This window comes from Sminthopsis crassicaudata, chromosome 2, assembly GCF_048593235.1.
Source record: "Sminthopsis crassicaudata isolate SCR6 chromosome 2, ASM4859323v1, whole genome shotgun sequence".
NCBI lineage: Eukaryota > Metazoa > Chordata > Mammalia > Dasyuromorphia > Dasyuridae > Sminthopsis > Sminthopsis crassicaudata.
The window spans coordinates 607,855,308-607,877,895 of NC_133618.1; the positions used below are offsets into that span (position 1 = coordinate 607,855,308).

Sequence of the window (22,588 nt, forward strand, 5' to 3'; positions counted from 1 at the left end):
TGATAAGATTGGAAAAATATGTAAAAGTTTGATGCTGCTTGCAAGAAAATTTATGCTCTAAAAAGCAAATCTGGTAATATATATTTATTCATTTATTATTTATTTGTTTTCTTATTTACTTATTGAGGCAATTGATGTTAAGTGACTTGCCCAGGGTCATATAGCCAGGAAGTTTTTAAGTGTCTGAGATCAGGTTTGAACTCAAGTCCTCCTGACTAAAGGCCTGGTGGTCTATCCACTGCACCACCCAGCTGCCCCTGGTAAAAGATATTTTTATTCAAATTATAAATAAGGAAATTTTTTTGGGTGAAAAAGAATAGATTTGAGAAGAAAAAAACATATATACATATATATATATATATATATATATATACATATATATATATGTATATATATATATATATATATATATATATATATATATATATATATATATATATATATATATATATATATATATATATATATATATATATATATATATATATATATATATATATATATGGAGAGAGAGAGAGAGAGAGAGAGAGAGAGAGAGAGAGAGAGAGAGAGAGAGAGAGAGCATTTAGTGTGTATCAGACACTGTGATATTCTGATTGTCACACTAGTCCTGTGAGCTGGGTGCTTTTATAGTTGAGGAAATGGGCAAACTCAGATGAAGTGATTTGCATGGGTCACAGAGTTATGACGCGTTGTTACTGCTCAGTTATTTCAGCTTTGGCAGACTCTGTGACCCCTTTTGGGCTTTTCTTGGCAAAGCTACAGGAGCGATTTGCCATTTCCTTCTCCAGCTCATTTTACAGAGAAGAGACTGAGGCACACAGGGCCCAGGGAGTTGCCTAGAGTCACAGGAAATGTCCGAGGCCAGATTTGAGTCTCCCTGATTTTTAGCGCAATACTCCATACACAATACTGCCCTATTTGAACTCAGATCTTTCCACCTCCAAGCTCGATACTGTGCGCTATGGTGCCATCTTGCGGCTTCAAAAATAATTTTGTCCCTTAGATTAGTACTTCAGATATATACCAGGTCTGGATCTCATAATGTAGTGCTGTCTAAGAGGACACCCTTTAGGATTTTGGAGTAATCAGCTGTAGCATTTTATGAACATTAGATAATGCATTCTTTTCCTGGGCTTTCCCATTCTTCATTCTTAAGGGAGACTTTGCTTAAGTCCAGAAAACTTGTCCAACTTGTGTTGAAACAAAGTTGGATGATAGGTTAAGTTTTCCTGATTCTTTGAGTTCTTTTGCTTTTAAATTTGATGTTAGCTCTTTTCTTGTCTAGAAATAAAATAGATTTCAATATAGGGAATTTTTCTTTCCAAGCAATGAGAAAATTTACCTGATTTTAAAAAATAAAATTGATGATGTAAAGATGCAAACTTTAAGCAAACAAGTTTTTTTTTTCAGTTATGAGAATCATAATGGAAATTGCTGTTGATAGTATAATATTCTGTTTTCGAGAGCAAACAATTGTCTTCAGTATCAAATTTTATACCTGAGTATTTATGGAATCTGTAAGGTTTGATTTACAGAATATGCCACAGAATTTACCTAGAGTTTTTTTTTTTTTTTCATCCCAAACAATTGAGATTAAGCTATGTTCTTAGGGGAAAAATATTTCTTAAAACTAATAATGAAAAACTAATTTGGTTCTCCTTCAGCTTTTTTTTTTTTTAATCAAGCTTAGTGGGTAGGCAACCATAACTGTTAATCCTTTATATCATACAGTGTTGGTTCCTTGTTCTTCTCTCCTCCCCCTCCCTACCCCAGTGATATTGGGAGTGGAACAGGAGATATGGAAAAAGCATTGTATAATATGAAACAGAATCGGAAAAAGATGAGAGCAGAACAATGAGAGTCAATTTTTTAATCAATGAGAAGTTGGTTTAGGTAACTTCGGAGGCCCTTCCAGCTCTAGAACTAGGATCAAGTGAAGGGTGCACTTTTTGATGATGCTCTGGAGAAATTAGATCAATACATGTTTCTTATACCAAATGTTTTTATCTCCTTTGCATTTTTCACACCACTTTTTTTTCTCTCCTTTAGCATGTCTGTGTCAAAGAAAAACATGAGTACTGATAACTGTATTTTGTGTTTTTAGGCTCATCTTCTAGAAAAAAATTTGTAAAGGGCTGAAACTCTTAAAAGATGTGCTAGAATCAGACAACTGAGCACTCAAGGCTAATTACCTATTGGTCAATGATTCTATTTGCATATGTTTGGAAAAATGGCCCTTCTCATTGTTCTGTGCTGGCTTGATGTTTGGTGTACAAGAGACAAGCCAGACTCACTTTCTAGCTGGAGGAGGAGAAGAAAGGTTGGTGGCGAGCCTGTGGCAGTTTGTCTCCTTCACTTCTCCCCCTAAAAACCAAGGACTTTTATTTATCCTGACTCTGGCTGTTCTTAAGGCCTCTAGGGAGCTAATCCGGACTTTACACAATTTTATTTATTTTTCTTCTTCCTATATACTATTTTCTGTCATGATCTCAAGTTCTCTCTTGGATTTCATTATCTTTGTGTAAGTAATGCTTATATCTAATCTGATCTCATTTTACATCTCTAATTGCCTGTTGGATATCTTGAACTGATGTATCATAGACATCTTAAGCATGTCTATGTTTAAAACTGAACTTATCTTTCCCCCAAACTCCCTTCTTTCTAACTTTCTTCTTATTATCAAGGTAACCACCATTTCCCTAGTCACTCAGGCTCACAATTATATATCCTTGTTAGATTTTTTTTTTTTTAACCTCCTCCATACCTTCCGGTATCCAATCAGCTACCAAATTCTATTCCTTTATCTCTCTAATATTGCCACCGTGGTTCAGGCTCTGCTACCTCACCTCTCACCTGCACCTCTGCAGTAGCTCTCCGTTGGGGTTATTCTCCCTCCCTTAAGTCTACCACTTATCTTTTAACATTCCCCATTCAGTGAATTTTCACATTATTCTTTGGGGTAGAAGAAGCTTTTTTCCCCCTTCAGTGACTTCCTCTATAGATAAACTTGGGTCTTCCCTGTTTCCCAGTAAGTTTTTATGGTTAGGGTTTTTCTTTTTTGTGGATTTAGTTTTTTTTTTTTTTTTTAAATAAGAAATATTTGTGTAATCACCTCCAAAGATGGAGTGGGGGGTGGTACTTCTAGCTTCAATTTAACTCTCTCCTCTAAGCTGGAACCCTAAACCAAGAAGCTCCCCTCCTCCTGCAGGTGCTGCAACCACCAGCATCCCTGCCCCACTGCTTCTGCACTCATAAGTGCTGGTTCCTCCTTGCCCTGGACCTGGTTGCTGTACAGCAAAGCTAGGCCTGAAGTTCCTGATTAGCTGAGGTTCTCTCAGTCTTCTGGGACTCAGACCCTGACTCCACACTGTCTGGAAGGTAGAAGTCCCTGGGGTTCCTGCTGAGGCTTTAGCCACACACAGCTAGCCCAGGAGCTTCCCATTGGTGTTTCTGTAGAGCTGGTGGGGAGCATTTTACCTGGCTGATCCCCAGCCCTTGATTTTTCACCTGTCAGTTTTTGCCTTGAGGTGCAAATTTGTTCTGATTGTGGGGGAAACTATGAAGAACTTAAAATTTTACCAACCTACTCTGCCATCTTCCCAGAATCCTCTAGCTTATATAAGATTATATTCACCTCCTTGACTTTTTTCTTATTTATTTTTTGGTTAGATTTATCTGATTCTGAGAGGGGAAAGTTAAAGTCTCCTAACCATTATGGTATTGGTATTTATTTCCACATATAATTAATTTAAACTTTAAAAAAAATTAGATATTACAGCATTTGGTACATCTAGGTTTAATATTGACATTGTTTCATTGTCTATGATTTCTTTTATCATAATGTAGTTTCCCTATTTATCTCTTCTAATTAAATATATTTTAGCTTAAATTTTGTATGAGATTATGATTGCTTCTTTGGCTTTTTTTTGTATTGGCTGACGTGCAATCAATTCTACTCATCCTTTGTTTTTAATTCTATGTGTAGCTCTTATTTTTAAATGTGTTTCTAGTAGACAATGTTTTCAGATTCTGATCTTTAGTTCATACTATTATTTCCATTTTATGGATAAGTTTAATTTCATTCACTTTATAAGTTATAATTAGTAGTTGTATATATATATTTCTATAATTTTTTCCATTCTTTTTAGTTGCAAAGGGTACTTTATCCACAAATATAGAAGCTTTGCTGTGCTTTAGTATAGTGTGTAATGCTAAGCTTAGAAGTCAGAAAGACTTTGGTTTTAATTTTGCTGTTGACACTAAATAAGTTTACTTACCCTCAGTGTGCTACAAGGCACCTTTTCATATTTTTTAATCTGTCATCATAGATGGGCCATAGTCTGCATTAGTGAAGAGAGCTCTCACTGGGAAATTTCAATTGATGGTTCGTATTGCATAAAGTTTATAAGGAATGAGTGAAACATTTTAAAACTTGAACGTTTTTAATTAGCTTCTCTTTATGCGTTTGGTACTAGAGGAAATTTGAATTTTGGAAGCATAAATATGAAAGAGATTTTCTGTATGTAAAAGATTAGTAGGAGTAGAGGAAGTTCTATTGGAGGGCAGTCTGGGAAAGCTGGAAAGTTATCCAGTTTCACTAATTTATGAGTTCTTTATTTAGTTAAAAATATTCTGAATTTCCATAGTATTCAGAAAATCACATTCAAAGGTAAATTTAAAATGCATTTCAGAGGGGCAGCTAGGTGGTGCAGTGGATAGAGCACCAGCCCTGAATTCAGGAGGACCCAAGTTCAAATATGGTCTCAGACACTTAACACTTCCTAGCTGTGTGACCCTGGGCAAGTCACTTAACCCCAACCTCAGGGGGGAAAAAATGCATTTCAGAAAAGCACATTTAATTGAACATTTCACTAGCATAGGTGATTTACTTGATTGACAATAGTTCTCCAGTTGTAAAGAAACTCAGAGATCTTAAAATGTAGTCATAATTGATTGTTCTTGTCATGCAAACAAACATTTGTAGGTTTTTGTTTTGTATATTGCATAGTTTTTACTTAGAAAAGAAAATCATGTAACTTTTCTGTGTTTCAGAAATTTTTTTCCAAAAAGGACAAAGGAATTGAAATCTGCTGTCCATAGTGCTCCTGGCTGGAAGTTATTTGGTAAAGTCCCACCCAGAGAGAATCTGCAGAAAGCTTCTAAAATTATTCAGCAGGTGAGATTTGATATATCCATGTGGTTTGTCCTAACTTAGCAGAAGATACATTTTTCTTTATGTAATAATGCTTCTTATATTTTGTCCTTCCCAATTAGATTTCAGTCTATATGATTACTTAAGTGAAAGAGTTATATTTAAAAAATAGGAATATTGCTTGTGTCAGATCAATATGTGAACTCTACTTTGATGTTCTTAAGTCTAAATGAATGTTGTTTTCACTTGTTCATATATGGTTTTTCATTAAGCCTGACCTTAGTAATGAAAATTTATAGTGTTTGGTGTTTATGAAACACTAATAAATATAGTACAAGCCAAATATGATAAGACATAGTCAGTTGAACTTCATCCTTCTTTAATGTCTTTGGTGTTCTAAGCATTCTTCCTAAAACACAAAGGAAGCTAAGCAGTTACACAAACTCTTTGTAATATTTTACAGATGGTTAGACCTTTCTTTGACTATCCCTAAGACCATATAATTTCAGTAATTTCAGTTTTACCTTTCAATTCTATCTTCACTCCTTAATATTGTGCTGCTTAATAATAAGACTAAGGAAGTGCCAAGATTGGGGAAGCTGTAGAATACCAAGAGGTATCAGGGAGAGAGTAATTTGCAGTCTTTGAGTTAAAGTGATTTTTTTTAGAAGTAAATAATATTTTTTTAAAAAAAAAATTATTTCTCTGATTTAACCCAATCCAATATGCCAAAATTTACTCAAAAAGGTGAATTAGCATTTCATTCAAATTGAAAAAAGCCATTCTCTTTGTTACAAGTTTCATTGGACTTTCCCTTATTTCCTTAAAAGGTTCATATGTTTTCTCTTGGTAAAGAAAATTATTGGTATGTGATAGATGGTTTTTGGTGATTTTAAAATGCATTTAAAGGGTGGGGGGAGGGTGTTAAATATTTAAAGTAATAGAGACAAGTTTATAATTGCAGGTGTTTAAAACTCAATGACTTTTTAGTAAAGTTATTCCTATTTGAGAAATTACTGATGACTCTCTACTCTTTTTGATTGGCTGTCTACTCAGTCAGGTAACCTATTCAGCCACAAGATTAAGGACTCAGCTTTGGATTTACCAAAGTCTGATAGTGCCAGCATTCTTAGACAAAGGACCCTATGTTTTAAGTATGTGTGACATATTTTTATTCCTTATTGGAAATTAACTTAAAGACATTTCTTTACTCTAAATCATAAATATAAACTTTAATTATCTGTATTTGTAGACTGGATTCCTTTAAAATTGTTGCTTTTTTGTTTTGTTTTGGAAAGGAAGGCTTTCACATTTTTGCTCATAGATTTTATATTAATGATTTGGCAAAGAACAACCCTCTTTACCCGTGGATTGTCATCTTTGATTAAGTTACCCATCTTCTGTTTTCTACATGTAGGAGAGAAATAAAAGAATTGCTAAGGGATTATTAAGAAATACTTGTTCATTGGTCTTTTTGCTCTTTACCAAAATGACATATTTATTTCTTCTACTAACCTCTGTTTTCCAGTGCAAAGCTTTCCTTTGTGAATCTTCTCTTATATGTTATTGGCTTTCCTGTAAACCATAGGTAGACCCTCAGTCAATGAAATTTGTACTATTTGAACAGCAAGTTTTGGCGTGTGTCATGTATCTTTTATTTTTCTTCTCTTATTGGCTTCAGGATTACTTTACTTGCTGCCATCAGAAACTCTAGAATGACTAAAGGATTTATTTTATTGGTATCTAAAGTGTTAGTATGTATACTTATATGTGTGTGTGTGTATGTGTGTACCTGTCTTTTTAAAAAAATCAAGTTGATCTTGTTGAAATACTAATACCTGTCAGAATATCCATATCAGCTTTTTAGAACAAAGAAGAACCACTAGGTTTGCCATAAATTTTTTTAGAGAGATTCTGGGAAACAAAAGAATCTTCACATGATTGAAAGATCATTTTGATTGTTTGCTAGTTTGCCTTAACTAGCAAGGGGGCACTTTTTGTTCTTTCTCTGGTCATGGGCATTGGATTAGAGTAATATGCATTTTCTATTCCTTTGAGCCAAAAGTCCATAGATATGCTTGCATAAGTAATGAATCAGAGGACCTTGACTGGACCTTGACTGATCTTCTTTTCTAAGGTATACTTTTCCTTCCTTCTTAATAACAAAGTTCTGGCAAAAATCCAGAGAAAGGATGGTCAATTTATTTTAATAATCCCAGGTAGATGGTTCTCTTCAGCTCCATTTATTTATTTAACACTAGAAAACTCTACTTAAATCCTTACCTTATAACTCATCATTAACCTTAACCCAGACTTCTCCCTTTTTTGTTTTATCTCTAGAAGCTGTAGAAATAGCAATGATATAATCTTCCCAAATATCAAAAGTAGTTCTGCATACAAATCTCTCTACTAACTACTCTGTTCACAGCCTACATTCCTGGCAAACTGCACTATTGGCTATTGCTCAAGTATAAGATACTCTTTCCTGTCCCCTTATAATAAGGCACTTTCATATCTCTATGTTTAAGGATTTGCCCCATTGTAAGTTCCTCTATGGAGCTTTTTGTGATCTTGGCCAATTAAGTGTTCTTCTCAAATTTTTAAAAAGCTTTTTGTCTGATTCTTCATTTTGCCTCATCATACTCCGTCCTGAGTTGTATCCTTTTTTCATTATGCCAATGGAAAATCGATTTCTAGAATTCAGGTGTTTAGGTAATTATAAAATTTTTGAATACTTAGTGTCTTAACAAATATTTATTGATCTCTATTAGTTAAATTCATTCTTTCTTTTTCTTTTTAAAAAAAGTTTTTCTTAACAGACATCAACAAGTAAGAGCGGGGGCAGCTAGGTGGCGCAGTGGATAGAGTACCAGCCTTGAATTCAGGAGGACCCTAGTTCAAATCTGGTCTCAGACACTTAACACTTCCTAGCTGTGTGACCTGGCCTCAGGGGGAAAAAACCAAACAAACAAGTATGAGCATTTTTTTCTTATTCAAAGAACAGAAAAGGGTACTGTATATTAAGCTATGGAAATCCATATTTAGTTTAGGATTTTTTTTTTTTTTTGCATATGTCAAATATAATGTAGTAGATCCAACAGAGCCTAAGCCTCATTCTGAACTTCCTTCATTCTTTTCTTCTCAGTTATTCATCAGTAGTTTCCTTTAAAAAAAAAATTAAATTCTATCACTACCTTCTTCAGATTTTCTTCCCACCAACAGAAGTAAAAGCCTTCTTTTGTAATAAATAAGTATAACAATGCAAAACAAACAAAAAAAATAATCTTTCTCATTCTGTACCTCTTGTCTATTACTTTCAGCCAAGAGGAGAGAAGCATAATTCTTCATTAGTCTTGAAATCTTAAAGTTTTTTTTTTATACTTGCTTTCTTTTATATTGACATTTTTCTCCTGGTCTTGCTCACTTCATTCCTTTTTTCCCCCCACATTTTATTTAAATGCACACAAAAAAAGAGTAGGGTGTATAGAAGAAAGGATACTTTTGAAAGCAACATATTATGTATGTTTAAAATTGTGAGCTATGATAGAGATTGTTCCTTTTTAAAAAGCTTTTGCATTTATTTTGATTTTACTTTTTTCTTTAAAAAATATTTTTATTCCAAATATATACAGAGATAGTTTTCAATATTCACTTTTACAAAACATTGTGCTCCAAATTTTTCTCCTTCTCCTCTTCCCCTCGACATCAGCAATCTGATATAGGTTAAACCTGCCTCACTTCATTCTTTATCAGTTTCACAATTTCTCTTAAGTCTTTCTGAGTCTGTCCCTTTTTTAATTTCTTATGGTAGGTATAGCATAATTAGCTTAGCCATTGCTTAATAGATGGACAGTCTTTTAGTTTCCAGTTTTTTATAGTTGCAAAAAGTTACCATAAACATTTTGGTCCTTTTTCTTTTTCTTGAATTTCTTTGGGCATAAACCTAATAATATCAATTGGTCACGGAGTATACCCAGTGTAACTTTTTGGGTATGGTTCAAAATTGCTTTCTAGAATGGTTGAACTTCTTCTATTTTGCCTATCTTTCTGTAGTGTCTGCAACAATATTCATTTCACTTTTTTGACATTTTGCCCATGTGACATATGGGAATAAAACTTTAGAATTGTTTTAAATTATTTTCTCAATGCAAATTATTTATTTGCAGCTTTTTTTTATGGTACTTAATTATTTGTCTTTTTCTATTTGCAAATTACCTGTTTGTATCATTTGACCATTTATGGAAGGGCATTTGATCAGATATGTTTAAATAATTTCCTTCTGTGTTTTGAATATAAGATCTTTATTATAGAAATTTGCTACAAATATTTTTCCCATTTAATTGTTTCCCTTTGAATTCTAATTGTATTGATTTTGTTTGTGTAAAATCTTTTCAGAGTTTTCATTAAAATTATCAGTTTTATTCCCTATGATCCATTCTAACCCTTATTTGATCAAGAATACTTCCCTTCTGCACACTGTAAAAAATGACTTATTTCCTGATCTCCAGCTTGGTTTTAATATAACCTTTTATTTTTAGGCCATGTGTTCATTTATTTATTTATTGCTGGGGAAAATTGGGGTTAAGTGACTTGCCCATACAGCCAGGAAGTACTAAGTGTCTGAGACCAGATTTGAACTCAAGTCCTACTGTCTTCAGGGCTGGTACTCTATCCACTACACCAGCAGTCTCCCCCCCCCCCCCCCCCCCCCCCCCCCGTGTTCATTTAGAGCTTATCATGGTATATGGTTTGAAATGTTGTTGTACAGCTAATGTCTGCCAGACTGTTTTCCAGGTTTCCTCACAGTTTCTATCAAATATCTTTTCCTTAACCAAGTACTTGGTTGTGCCTCCTATGATTGATTTCTGGATCTTCTTTGCCTACTCTGTTCTTCCTCCATCCCTTCTTTTCTCCCCAATTCCTTCCCTCCCTCTCTCTTTTTCTCCCTCCCTCCCTTCTTTCTCTTCCTCCATTTTTTCCTTCCTCCCTTCTTCCCTCCCTCCTTTCCTCCATTGTAAAAAGCTATTTGGTTTTGGCAATAAAAAGATCATTAATAACCTTAGAGAGAAGAGTAGCTTCAGTTGAATTATGAGGTGGGAAGCTGTGTAACTTAGGGGTTAGAATCTAGTGGGAACAGTTGAACAAATTTTTACCTATGACTATAATGGAATCTCATGGTGCTATAAGAATTGATGAAAGGGGGCAGAGCCAAGATGATGGAGAGGTCACAGCTTTTTTCTGAGCTCTCCTACTACCCTCACATTAATTACGAAATTCAGCCTCTGAAATAGTTTTGGATTGTGAGAATCCATGAATATTGGGAATGCAGCAAATTACCAGAAGAAGATAATTTTGAAGATCTCCAGAAAAGGTCTATTTTGGTGGGGCATGGGAGGTGTCCAGGCACAAGCAGGGAGGCAGAGAGCATGGAGGCCAGTGCACATTGAGCGGACTGGGGGTGGAGTACGGTGTCCATGGGGCAGTACAGACTCTTCACTATGGAGAATCTATGGGGAGGACTCTACCATAGTATTGGCCTCTCTGCCTTGATTGTAAGCCATTAGATCAGAGAAGTTACAAAACATCCAACACAAACACAAAAGGTAAAGAGTGTACCCCAAAGCCTTGGAGTCTTACGGTACCTGGCCACACCTACCCAGCACCCAGAGTGACTCAGCGTGATCCCAGTGCAACTGTTGTCATTTCAGGGTGTATGTAGAGGAAGCTTGGAACCTCCTTGCCCTAAAAGGAGATCCCAATGTTTAAAAAAAAAAAAAAACAAAAAAACAAAAAAACGAGTAAAAAGACAAAGTGGGCTCTAATTATAAAGAGCTTCTATAGTGAAAGAGAAGAACAGATTTTAAACTCTGAGGAGAGTAAAAGCAGATTGTCTCCAGATGAAGCCACCAAAGGGTGATATAACCTGGTCCCCACCACATAAGGCTCTCCTAGATGAAATTTTAAAAGGATCTTAAAAGAGAGCTAGAAGAAAAATGGGGAAAGAAAATGAACAACTTTGCAAGAGGGTTTGGAAAAGGCATGTAATTCATTAAAAGAAAGATTTGATCAAGTGGAAAAAGAAAACAACTCCCTAAAATGTGAAATGGAAAAGGTAAAGAACTCCCAGGAAAACAGAATTTGTGTACTGGAAAAAGAAAATAACTCCTTAAAAAAAATTTATGAAATGGAAAAAAATTCCATAGAACAAAATAACTTGTTTAAAAAGTCAATTGGACAAATACAAAAATAAGTAAAATAAGTAAATGAAGAAAAGAATTCATTAAAAACCAGAACTGAACAAATGGAAATGAATGACTTGATGAGACATCAAGAGATAGAAGAGATAATAGGAGAGATAACCTAAGGATTATTGGACTCCCTGAAAATCATGATGAAGAAAAGAGCCTAGATACTAGGAAATCATCAAAGAGAATTGTCCAGATGTCATAGAATCAGAAAGTAAAATAGCCATTGAAAGAATTCATCGAACACCTCCTGAAAGAGACCCCAAAATTAAAACTCCAAGGAATATTGAACTATCGAACCAAGGGAAAAAATATTACAAGCAGCCAGGAAAAAAAAAAATCAAATACCGAGGAGCCACAATGAGGATCACCCAGGATCTAGCAGCTTCCACATGAAAGAATCAAAAGGCCTGAAATCAGATATTCCAAAAGGCAAAGGAACTTGGAATGCAGGCAAGAATAAACTACCCAGCTAAACTGTGCATTTTCTTCCAGGGAAGAAGATGGGCATTCAGTGAAACAGGTGAATTCCTTTTATTTCTGATGAAAAGACCAGAGCTAAACAAAAAATTTGACCTCCAAATATAGGACTCAAGAGAAGCATAAAAAAGGTAAAAAGAACTCTTGAGAACTGTATTTCTGTTATGCGCATAAATAGAGAGTGCATATACCATTTGATTTTATTGTTATAGTGGGATTGTACCAGAAAAAGGGAAAAGTGGAGGTAAAAAGAGGGAAATTACATCTCATGAAGAGGAAAGGAAACCTATTATATCTGAGGGAAAGAAGGGAGAGGGATGAACATTGTGTGAATCTTGCTCTCATCAGATTTGGCCCAAAGAGAAAATATTAGACATATTTAGTTTACAGAGAAACTTCTTTCACCTATTGAAAAGTGGGAGGGGAAAAGCAAAAAGAGAAGGGGTAGGTTAAATAGAAGGGAAAAGAGAAATAGTAGGGAAAGAGGGGGAAGCTCTCTAAGGGGGAGGGATTCTAAAAGGGGAGGGCTGCTTGAGGCAAGTGGTGCCCCTAAATTAAATACTGGGGAGGGGGTGGTAAGGGGGAAATAAAGAGAAAAGTATAATCTGAGAATAATAAGATGGCAGGAAAGACATAATTAATAGTTGTTGTTTTTTTTAAATTTTAATAGTTTTTATTTACCAGATATATGCATGGATAATTTAATTTTACAGCATTGACAATTGCCAAACCTTTTGTTCTAATTTTTCCCCTCCTTCCCCTCCCCCTCAGATGGCAGGTTGACCAATTCATGTTAAATATGTTAAAGTATAATTAAATACAATATGTGTATACATGTCCAAACAGTTGTTTTGCTGTACAAAAAGAATCGGACTTTGAAATAGTGTATAATTAGCCTGTGAAGGAAATCCAAAATACAGGTGGACAAAATTAGAGGGATTGGGATTTCTATGTAGTGTTTTATAGTTATCTCCTAAAGTTCTTTTGCTGGGTGTAGCTGGTTCAGTTCATTACTGCCCTATTGGAACTAATTTGGTTCATCTCATTATTGAAAATGGCCACATCCATCAGAATTAATCATCATATAGTATTGTTTTTGAAGTATACAACAATCTCCTGGTCCTGCTCATTTCAATCAGCATCAGTTCATGTAAGTCTCTCCAGGCCTTTCTGAAATCATCCTGTTGGTCATCTTACAGAACAATAATATTTTATAACACTCATATACCACAATTTATTCAGCCAATCTCCAATTGATGGGCATCTATGTAATTTTCAGTTTCTGGCCACCACAAAGAGAAAATATTAGACATACACAAACACAGAATTAATAGTTTTAACCATAAATGTGAATGGAGTGAACTATCCCATGAAGCAGAGGCAGATAGCAGACTGCATCAAAATTCAGAACCCTACAATATATTGTTCATAGGAAGCACATTTAAAGCAGCGTGATACATGCAGAGCAAAAGTAAAAGGCTGGAGCAGAATATATTATGCTTCAGATGAAGTAAAAAAAAAAAAAAAAAAGAAAAAAAAGCAGGGATAGCCATCCTTATCTCAGATCAAGCAAAAGCAAAAATTGATCTTATTAAAAGAGATAAGGAAAGAAACTAAGAAACTATATCTTGCTAAAGGGTACCATAGATAATGAAGCTATACCAATATTAAACACATATGCACCAAGTGGTATAGCATCTAAATTCCTAAAGAAGACATTAAGAGAGCTGCAAGAAGAAATATACCCCAAAACTATAATAGTGGGAGATCCCAATCTTGCACTCTCAGAATTAGATAAATCAAACCACAAAATAAATAAGAAAGAAGTTAAAGAGGTAAATAGAATACTAGAAAAGTTAGGTATGATAGATTTTTGGAGAAAACTAAATGGAGACAAGAAAGGAGTATTCTTTCTTCTTGGCAGTTCATGGAACCTATACAAAAATTGACCATATGTTAGGACATAAAGACCTCAAAATCAAATGCAGAAAGGCAGAAATAGTAAATGCATTCTTTTTAGATCACAATGCAGTAAAAACTACATTCAATAAAAAGCCAGGGGGAAATAGACCAAAAAGTAATTGGAAACTAAATAATCTCATTCTAAAGAATGAATGGGTGAAATAGCAAATCATAGACATAATTAACAATTTCAACCAAGAGAATGACAAGAATGAGACAACATAGCAAAATTTGTGGGATGTAGCCAAAGCAGTAATAAGGGGAAATTTTATATCTTTAGAAACTTACTTGAATAAAATAGAGAAAGAGAAGATCAATGAATTGGGCTTGCAACTAAAAAAGCTTTCTAGAAAAAAAGCAAATTAAAACCCCCCAATCATATACTAAATTTGAAATTCTAAAAATAAAAGGAGAGAATAATAAAATTGAAAGTAAAAAAAGCTATTGAATTAAATAAAACTAAGAGTTGGTTCTATGAAAAAACCAACAGAATAGATAAACCTTTGGTAAATTTGATTAGAAAAAGGAAAGAGGAAAATGAAATTGTTAGTCTTAAAAATGAAAAGGGAGAACTTTCCACTAATGAAGAGGAAATTAGAACAATAATTAGGAGTTAATTTGCCCAACTCTATGCCAATAAATTCAGTAACCTAAGTGAAATGGAGGAACACCGGAAGTAAATTGCTTAAATAGTCTCATTTTAGAAAAAGAAATAGAACAAGCTATAAATCAACACCCTAAGAAAATATCCCCAAGACCAGATGGATTTACATGTGAATTCTACTGAACATTTAAAGAACAACTAACCCCAATACTACATAAATTATTTGAAAAAATAGGGAATGGAGTCCTACCAAATAAATTCTTTTTATGACACAGACATGGTACTGATACCTAAAACAGGTAGTAGGAAAACAGAGAAAAAAAATTATAGACCAATCTCTCTAATAAATATTGATGCAAACATCTTAAATAAAATATTAGCAAAAAGATTACAGAAAATCATCCCCAGGACAATACACACCATGACCAAGTAAGATTTATACTAGGAATGCAGGGCTGGCTCAATATTAGGAAAACCATTAGCATAATTGAGTATATCAATAACCAAATTAACAAAAACCATATGATCATCTCAATAGATGCAGAAAAAGCATTTGATAAAATCCAACACCCATATGATCATCTCAATAGATGCAGAAAAAGCATTTGATAAAATCCAACACCCATTCCTATTAATAAAAACACTAGAGAGTATAGGAATAAATGGACTTTTCCTTAAAATAATCCATAGCATCTATTTAAAACCATCAGTAAGCATCATATGCAAGGGGGATAAACTGGAACCATTCTCAATAAGATCAGGAGTGAAACAAGGTTGCCCACTATCACCATTACTATTCTTTTTTTTTTTTCCCTGAGGCTGGGGTTAAGTGACTTGCCCAGGGTCACACAGCTAGGAAGTGTTAAGTCTCTGAGACCAGATTTGAACTTGGGTCCTCCTGAATTCAAGGCTGGTGCTCTATCCACTGCGCCACCTAGCTGCCCCTCACCAATACTATTCAATATTGTATGAGAAAGGCTAGCCTCAGCAATAAGAGAAGAAAAAGAGATTAAAGGAATTAGAATAAGTAATGAGGAAATCAAATTATCACTCTTTGCAGATGATATGATGGTATACTTGGAGAACTACAGAGAATCTATTAAAAAGCTATTAGAAATAATTCACAACTTTAGCAAAGTTGCAGGATATACAATAAATCCAAGTAAATCATCAGCATTTTTATACATCACTAACAAAATCCAACGTCAAGAGATACAAAGAGAAAGTCCATTTAAAATAACTATCGATAATATAAAATATTATATTTTAGGAAAGTCAGGAACTATATGAGCAAAGCTACAAAACACTTGTCACACAAATAAAGTCAGATTTAACCAATTGGAAAAATATTAAGTGCTCTTGGATAGGCTGAGCGAATATAATAAAGATGACAATACTACCTATTTAGTGTTATACCAATCAGACTCCCAAAAAACTATTATAATGACCTAGAAAAAATAACAACAAAAAAATTCATCTGGAAGAACAAAAGGTCAAGAATTTCAAGGGAACTAATGGGGAAAAAAAATCAAATGAGGGTGTCCTAGCTGTACCAGATATAAAACTATATTATAAAGCAGTGATCATCAAAACCATTTGGAACTGGCTAAGAAATAGACTAATTGATCAGTGGAATAGGTTAGGTTCACAGGAAAAATATTCAATAACTATAACAATCTAATGTTGGACAAACCCAAAGACCCCAGCTTTTGGGGTAAGAATTCGCTATTTGACGAAAACTGCTGAGAAAATTGGAAACTAGTATGGCAGAAACTAGGCATTAACCCACATTTAACACTGTATACTAAAATAAGGTCAAAATGGGTTCATGATCTAGACATAAAGAATAAGATTATAAATAAATTATAAGAACATAGGATAGTTTACCTCTCAGATCTGTGAAGGAGGAAGGAATTTGTGGTCAAAGAAGAACTAGAGATCATTACTGATCACAAAATAGAAAATTTTGATTATATTAAGTTAAAAGGTTTTCGTATAAACAAAACTAATGCAAGCAAGATTGGAAGGAAAGCAATAAACTGGGAAAACATTTTTACATTCAAAGGTTCTGATAAAAGCCTCATTTCCAAAACATGTAGAGAATTGACTCAAATTTATAAGAAATTAAGCCATTCTCCACTTGACAAATGGTCAAAGGACATGAACAGACAATTATAACTGATTTTTGATACAGATTTTTCTGGGAGATTGGTCATGTTGCAATGGATCATTTGATTTAAAGCTGGCAAGGGCCTTGGAAGTCATTTGTCCTAATTCACACATGGTAAAGATAAGGAATCTGAGGTCTGGAACACTTGTTTTACTTAGGTAGTAAGGACTCAAATCAGGATTGAATGCATGTACTTTTTACTTCCATTAATGTTTTCCCTGATGGCATGTCTCAACTAAAATCTTCTGTTTTGTAGGAAGTCTTTCCTAGTCCTTAATATTAATATTTTTCCTCTCCATTTTATCCTGTCTCTTTATACATAGTTTTTTTTGTTTTGTTTTTTGGTGGTTTTTTTTTTTTTTTTTTGGTATATTTTCATCCCTTCCCCCATTAGATTGTGAATTCCATGAAAGTAGACTATTTTTCTTTATACATATGTGTGTATACATATATATGTGTGTGTATACATACATATATAAATATATGTATGTATATTTCTTAATTCCCCATAATAAGTTCTTATGCTTGTTGACTGGATGTCACATTCTCCTTTGTTTGCAGTGACTAAAGCAAATTGTACTACTAGTACTTTAAAAAAATATTTAATGTACCATTAGGAAACAGGTATACTTTCTCTTCACCTACTATTAGAACTAAAATTAAGGTAAACTAGACACAAAGTTCCAAGCATAATCAATTTGTTAGTAAAGTGCAAATTTACCACTTAATTTTAGGGAACACAGAATAAAGAATAGGACTTTGTAAATGAGGAGCAAGTTGTGAAAGGAGGAATCAATATAATTGGTTACAGAACTGAGACTTGGGAGACAGTATAATTGTTTGCAACAATCCCTCCTTCCCTCCTGTGCCTAAGAAATGTTTGAGTCTGTCTGTAAAGTTAGATATGGTGGATCAGGCATCCTTGGAAGATAGCTTGATGTATAGATACTATACCATACTCCATGGTATTTACCTGCATCCGTCAAGGACAGCATATTTCTTTGAGTCAAGAATTGAATAGTTATTAGCAAAATGAGATTTCTAATTTTATTATAGGCCACTTAAATTTCTAAGTTCAGAGACCATGTGAGCAGGACAAAGTTAAAATCACTTGTAAACAATTCAATAAAAATGATTATAGAATCAATTTAATCTCATTACTATAGCCTCTCTTCTACAATGAAGGCCTTAAAATAAATTAAAAGTTTGGTATTAATAGAGGTCTGGGAGATGCTCAGTATTTTTCCATTCTTTTGAGAAAATGATCACCTTATTATTATTGATTTTTGTTTTTTGTTTTGTTTTATCCAGGAGCATAATTTGTGTTTATTTGGAAGTAAACTTCAACAACCATTTTGCTAACTTCCTCTTAGAATTCCTGTGTAGTTTCTGCCTGTGTAAGGGATTGAAGACCAGTACTCAAAAGGTTATATTTAAAAATGTGTGATCTGAAATTATCCAGAACCCAAGAATTGTTAGATCCTTACTTATGAAAAATATATTTCTTTTCTTTTGGGGTAATTTTATACTGAGAGATAAGATGTTTTTACAGTCTGATGATTTTGAAATGAATAAATTACTACTCAATCCATCTAAGAAAGTCTAGGGCTTTCCAACATAACAAACCCTTCAGAATGTTTAAGCTTTTTAGAGTTTTTTGCTGTTTTAGGGTTCAGATTACTCATGCTCACTTAGGTAACACACATACGCACTGTAGTAAGTATCCTCAAATGTAGGGAAAAACTATTAGGATCAGTTTCATTTTTTAAAAATGAAGTTTTATTTCTCATTTATTGGACACTTTATTTCTCTTTTATACTAGCTGCCAATCTTTCTTTTGCTCATGTCACCTGATTAGCACCTTTACTAAGAGAGAGCATGCTCATGTTCTTAATTTATGTAACATCACATTTTTTTCTTTAATTAAGAATGATTAATTGATTTAATCTTAATTTTAATAAAGGTACTTAGATTTACCATGCTTTTTGGACTCCCAATAAAATCAATAATGTATTCTCTAAGTGTTATCAAATAGAACCAGGACTGGCATTTTATGTTGTATTGTTCTTTCTCTATTCATGTAAAGTTTTATATGTTGAAATGATATCAAAATACCTTCCATTATACATATTCTTTAGCATAATATTTTACTTGTAATTTTGAATCAAATGCAAGGAAATCCAAACACAATTTATTGTAAAATATAGTAGTAATGCTTTTTGTTATTACTGAAACAGGAGCTCCAAATTTTAAAAGTAGCTAAAAATTATAAGAAACTGGCAAAGATGGTTCCTGGTAAACCTTAATTGCTTAGAAAAGCAGGATTTCCTCAATGGGAAGGGGAAGGGGAGTGTTATTTAGTGCCTTAATGTGACTATAACTGTTTAAAAATTGTATCTTGTTCCAGGCACCCTTATCCATCTCCCTTCTGGTTAGTATAGTAAGTTTATAAGTTACCAGTATAAAGGAGGTCAGTTAAGAGGTAAGATTGCAAAGGAGAATTTGGAAGTCACTTAAACTTGTGACTTTTTGATCCTGTGATTTCAGAGAAGCTCCAAACTAACTCCAAGTTGGCATGGATACAAGTTAGTCTGCCCCTTACCCAAACTCCTGCTTGCTCTCTCCCCTCCCTTTCATTTCTGAATCCAGACTGCTGAGTGCTCCCAACCTCAGTATGAGTGACCCTCTGGGCCTCTGCCCCATCCTCATTCTCCTCCCTCTGCTGCCTGTCTGCCTCAAGCACTTGTCCCTGTCCCCACATTCCCCTTTTGCACCATGGGTCTCTCTACTTTATGTGCTGTTTCCCATGCACTCTCTTGCCCCATGTGATTGAAGCCTTACTCCTCACTGCCATAATATTCTTCCTGGCAAGTACCCAAAGAACCAGCATGTCTGCCCCCATTTCATAAATTTCATTAAATTAATTAGCACTAAAAATGTTTGTGGCAGCCCTTTTTGTAGTGGCTAGAAATTGGAAAATGAATGGATGTCCATCAATTGGAGAATGGCTGAATAAATTATTGTATATGAATGTTATGGAATATTATTGTTCTGTAAGAAATGACCAGCAGGATGAATACAGAGAGACTTGGAGAGACTTACATCAACTGATGCTGAGTGACATGAACAGAACTAGGAGATGATTGTACACTTCATCAACGATACTGTATGAGGATGTAGTCTGATGGGTGGATATCTCCAACAATGAGATGAACCAAATTAGTTCCAATTGATCTGTAATGAACAGAACCAGCTATACCTAGAGAAGGAACACTGAGAAATGAGTATGGACCGCAATATAACATTTCCACTCTTTTCTGTTAATCTTTGCTTGCACTTTTTTTTCCTTTTCAGATTATTTTTATCTTCTTTCTAAATCCTGTGCAACAAGATAATTATATAAATACGTATACATATATTGTATTTAACATATACTATTAACATGTATGGGACTGCCTGCCAGCTAGGGGAGGGGGTGGGGGGAAGGAGGGGAAAAGTTAGAACAGAAGGTTTTGCAAGGGTTAAGGCTGAAAAATTACCCATGCATATGTTTTGTCAATAAAAAGCTATAATAGGGGCAGCTAGATAGAGCACCGGCCCTGAAGTCAGGGGGACCTGAGTTCAAATTTGGTCTCAGACACTTAATAATTCCTAACTGTGTGACCCTGGGCAAGTCACTTAACCCCAATTGCCTCAGCCCCAGGTGTGTGTGTGTGGGAAGCTACAATAAAAAATAAAATTAAAAAATAAATAAATTAGTACTTCTTCATCCTACATGTTGAGGCCAAGTGACATCATGACTGAGGTTACCCTAAGAGTGATGACTTCATGTCATCATGCTTAGCAGGTAATGCATTCTGTTTAGATTAGTAGTAACTTCTGATAAAGAAAATGGAGTAAACACATTTGGTCTTGTATCTCCCTGAATTGGCAGCTTTCAATAAAGAACCCCACCAGAATTTAAAGAGGTTACACTTTGCCTTGCATCCAAGTTGATATTCCTATTTGCATGAATGCATATAGATTAGGTTCTTTAGTTTAAAATGTACTAAATTCAGTAAGCGCCAGCCACTGGCCAGTTCTGTTCTCTGAATTTTTCTTTGAAGAAAATTTCATTTTCCTCCCAATTTTACACAATGTAAAAAACAATTTTTAACATTTATTTGTTTTTTAATTTTTGAGTTTTCATTTTTTTCTCAACTTCTCATCTTTCCCCCTCCCTGACATGTTAAACAATTTGATATAGGCTATTAATGTTTAACTGCTATAGTTGAATGTAATTAAGGCCATCTAGAGACAGCATTGTATAGGAGAAAGAACTATGGACTTAGGTGAGATATGTTCAGTAGTATTTTATTCTCTAAATATATGTAAAAATAGTTTTCAGTATTCATTTTTGTAAAACTTTTCTAAATTTTTCTCCCCCCCCCCTTTGCTTTCCTTTCCCCCTAGTTAGCAATCAATTCTGATATAGGTTAAATATGTGCAATCTTTTTAAACATAAGTCCATATTTGTCATGTATAACAAAAGTCAGACCAAGAGGGGAAAAAAAATAAACAAAAAAGGCGAAAATACTATGCTTTGATCCACATTCAGTCTCCATGGTTTTCTCAGAAAGTGATTGGCATTTTGCATCCTAAGTCTATTGGAATTATCTTGAATCACTACATTGTTGAGAAGAGCCAGTTGATCATCATATAATCTTTTTGTTACTGTGTACAATGTTCTCTGGGTTCTGCTTACTCACCCCAGCATCAGTTCATGTAAGTCTTTCCAGACTTTTCTGAAATCAGCCTGTTCATTTCTTATAGAACAATAATATTCCATTACATTCATATACCTTAACTTATTTAGCCATTCCCCAACTAATGGGCAACCACTCAGTTTCCGGTTTCTTGCCACTGCAAAAAGGGCTACTACAAACATTTTTGCACATGTGGTTACTTTCCCCTCTTTTGTGATCTTTTTGGGATATAGACACTGATAAATCAAAGGGTATGCACACTTTTATAGTCCTTTGGTCATAGTTCCAAATTGCTTTCTAGAATGGTAGGATCATTTCACAACTTCACCAACAGAGTATTAGTGTTTCAGTTTTCCCACTTCCCCTCCAACATATATCATTATCTTTTCCTCTCATTTTGTTGAGTTGTCTTAATCTGAATTTTGATGAGATATGTTCAGATTACTCTTTAAATGAAAGTATTAAATGTCAGTTATTGCATCATAAAATAAAGAGGAGTTAATCTCAGCTTCACTGTTTAAAAAATAGCAATTGAGTGTTTGTTAGTAATAGTCTATTACATCCAACTTCTTTCTCTGATCTATATTTCTATTCTCTCTCTACCTGCTCTTCCCCCCCCCCCCCCCCCACTGTCTTTGGTTAGTAAGTTATATTCATAGGTAGTAATACTTAGACCTTCTGGTAGTAATTAGCACTATGGAGATAAATTATAATTGCTTAAAATCCTTAAAAATATGTGCCCTTTGGCCTTTCTCAATAGCTTATTAAATATTTAATTAGCTCAGTTTTTCTTTTTTCTTTTTTAAAATATCCTTTTATTTTAAAAATATAAGCAAAAATAGTTTTCAACATATGCCCTTAAAAAACCTTGTGTTCCAATTTTTTCTCCCTTCTTTTTCCCCACCCCCTCTCCTAGAGGGCAAGAATTCTAATATGTTCAATTCTTCTATATATTTCTCCACAATTATCTTGCTGCATAAGAAAAATCATTTCAAAAAGGAAAAAAAAGAAAAAGAAAAAAAAAAACCCAAAGCAAGCAACCAACAAAAATGGTGAAAATGCTATGTTGTGATCTGCACTCAGTCCCCACAGTCCTCTCTCTGGGTGTAGATGGCTCTCATCATCACAAGACCATTGGAACTGGCCTGAATCATCTCATTGTTGAAAAGAGCCACCAGAATTGATCATTGTATAATCTTGTTGTTGCCATGTATAATGATCTCCTGA

At 34.2% G+C, this 22,588-nt stretch overlaps 1 protein-coding gene across 2 annotated transcripts in view; it reads left to right on the forward strand.

The window, feature by feature from the left end:
* The window catches only part of TBC1D12 (TBC1 domain family member 12), a 122,914-nt gene that overhangs the window by 39,792 nt on the left and 60,534 nt on the right, over positions 1-22,588 (forward strand). For both annotated transcript variants that reach the window (XM_074295924.1, XM_074295923.1), the window contains exon 2: positions 5,056-5,179. In XM_074295924.1, coding sequence (XP_074152025.1) covers positions 5,056-5,179 — 124 coding nt within the window. The remainder of the gene's footprint in view (positions 1-5,055; positions 5,180-22,588) is intronic.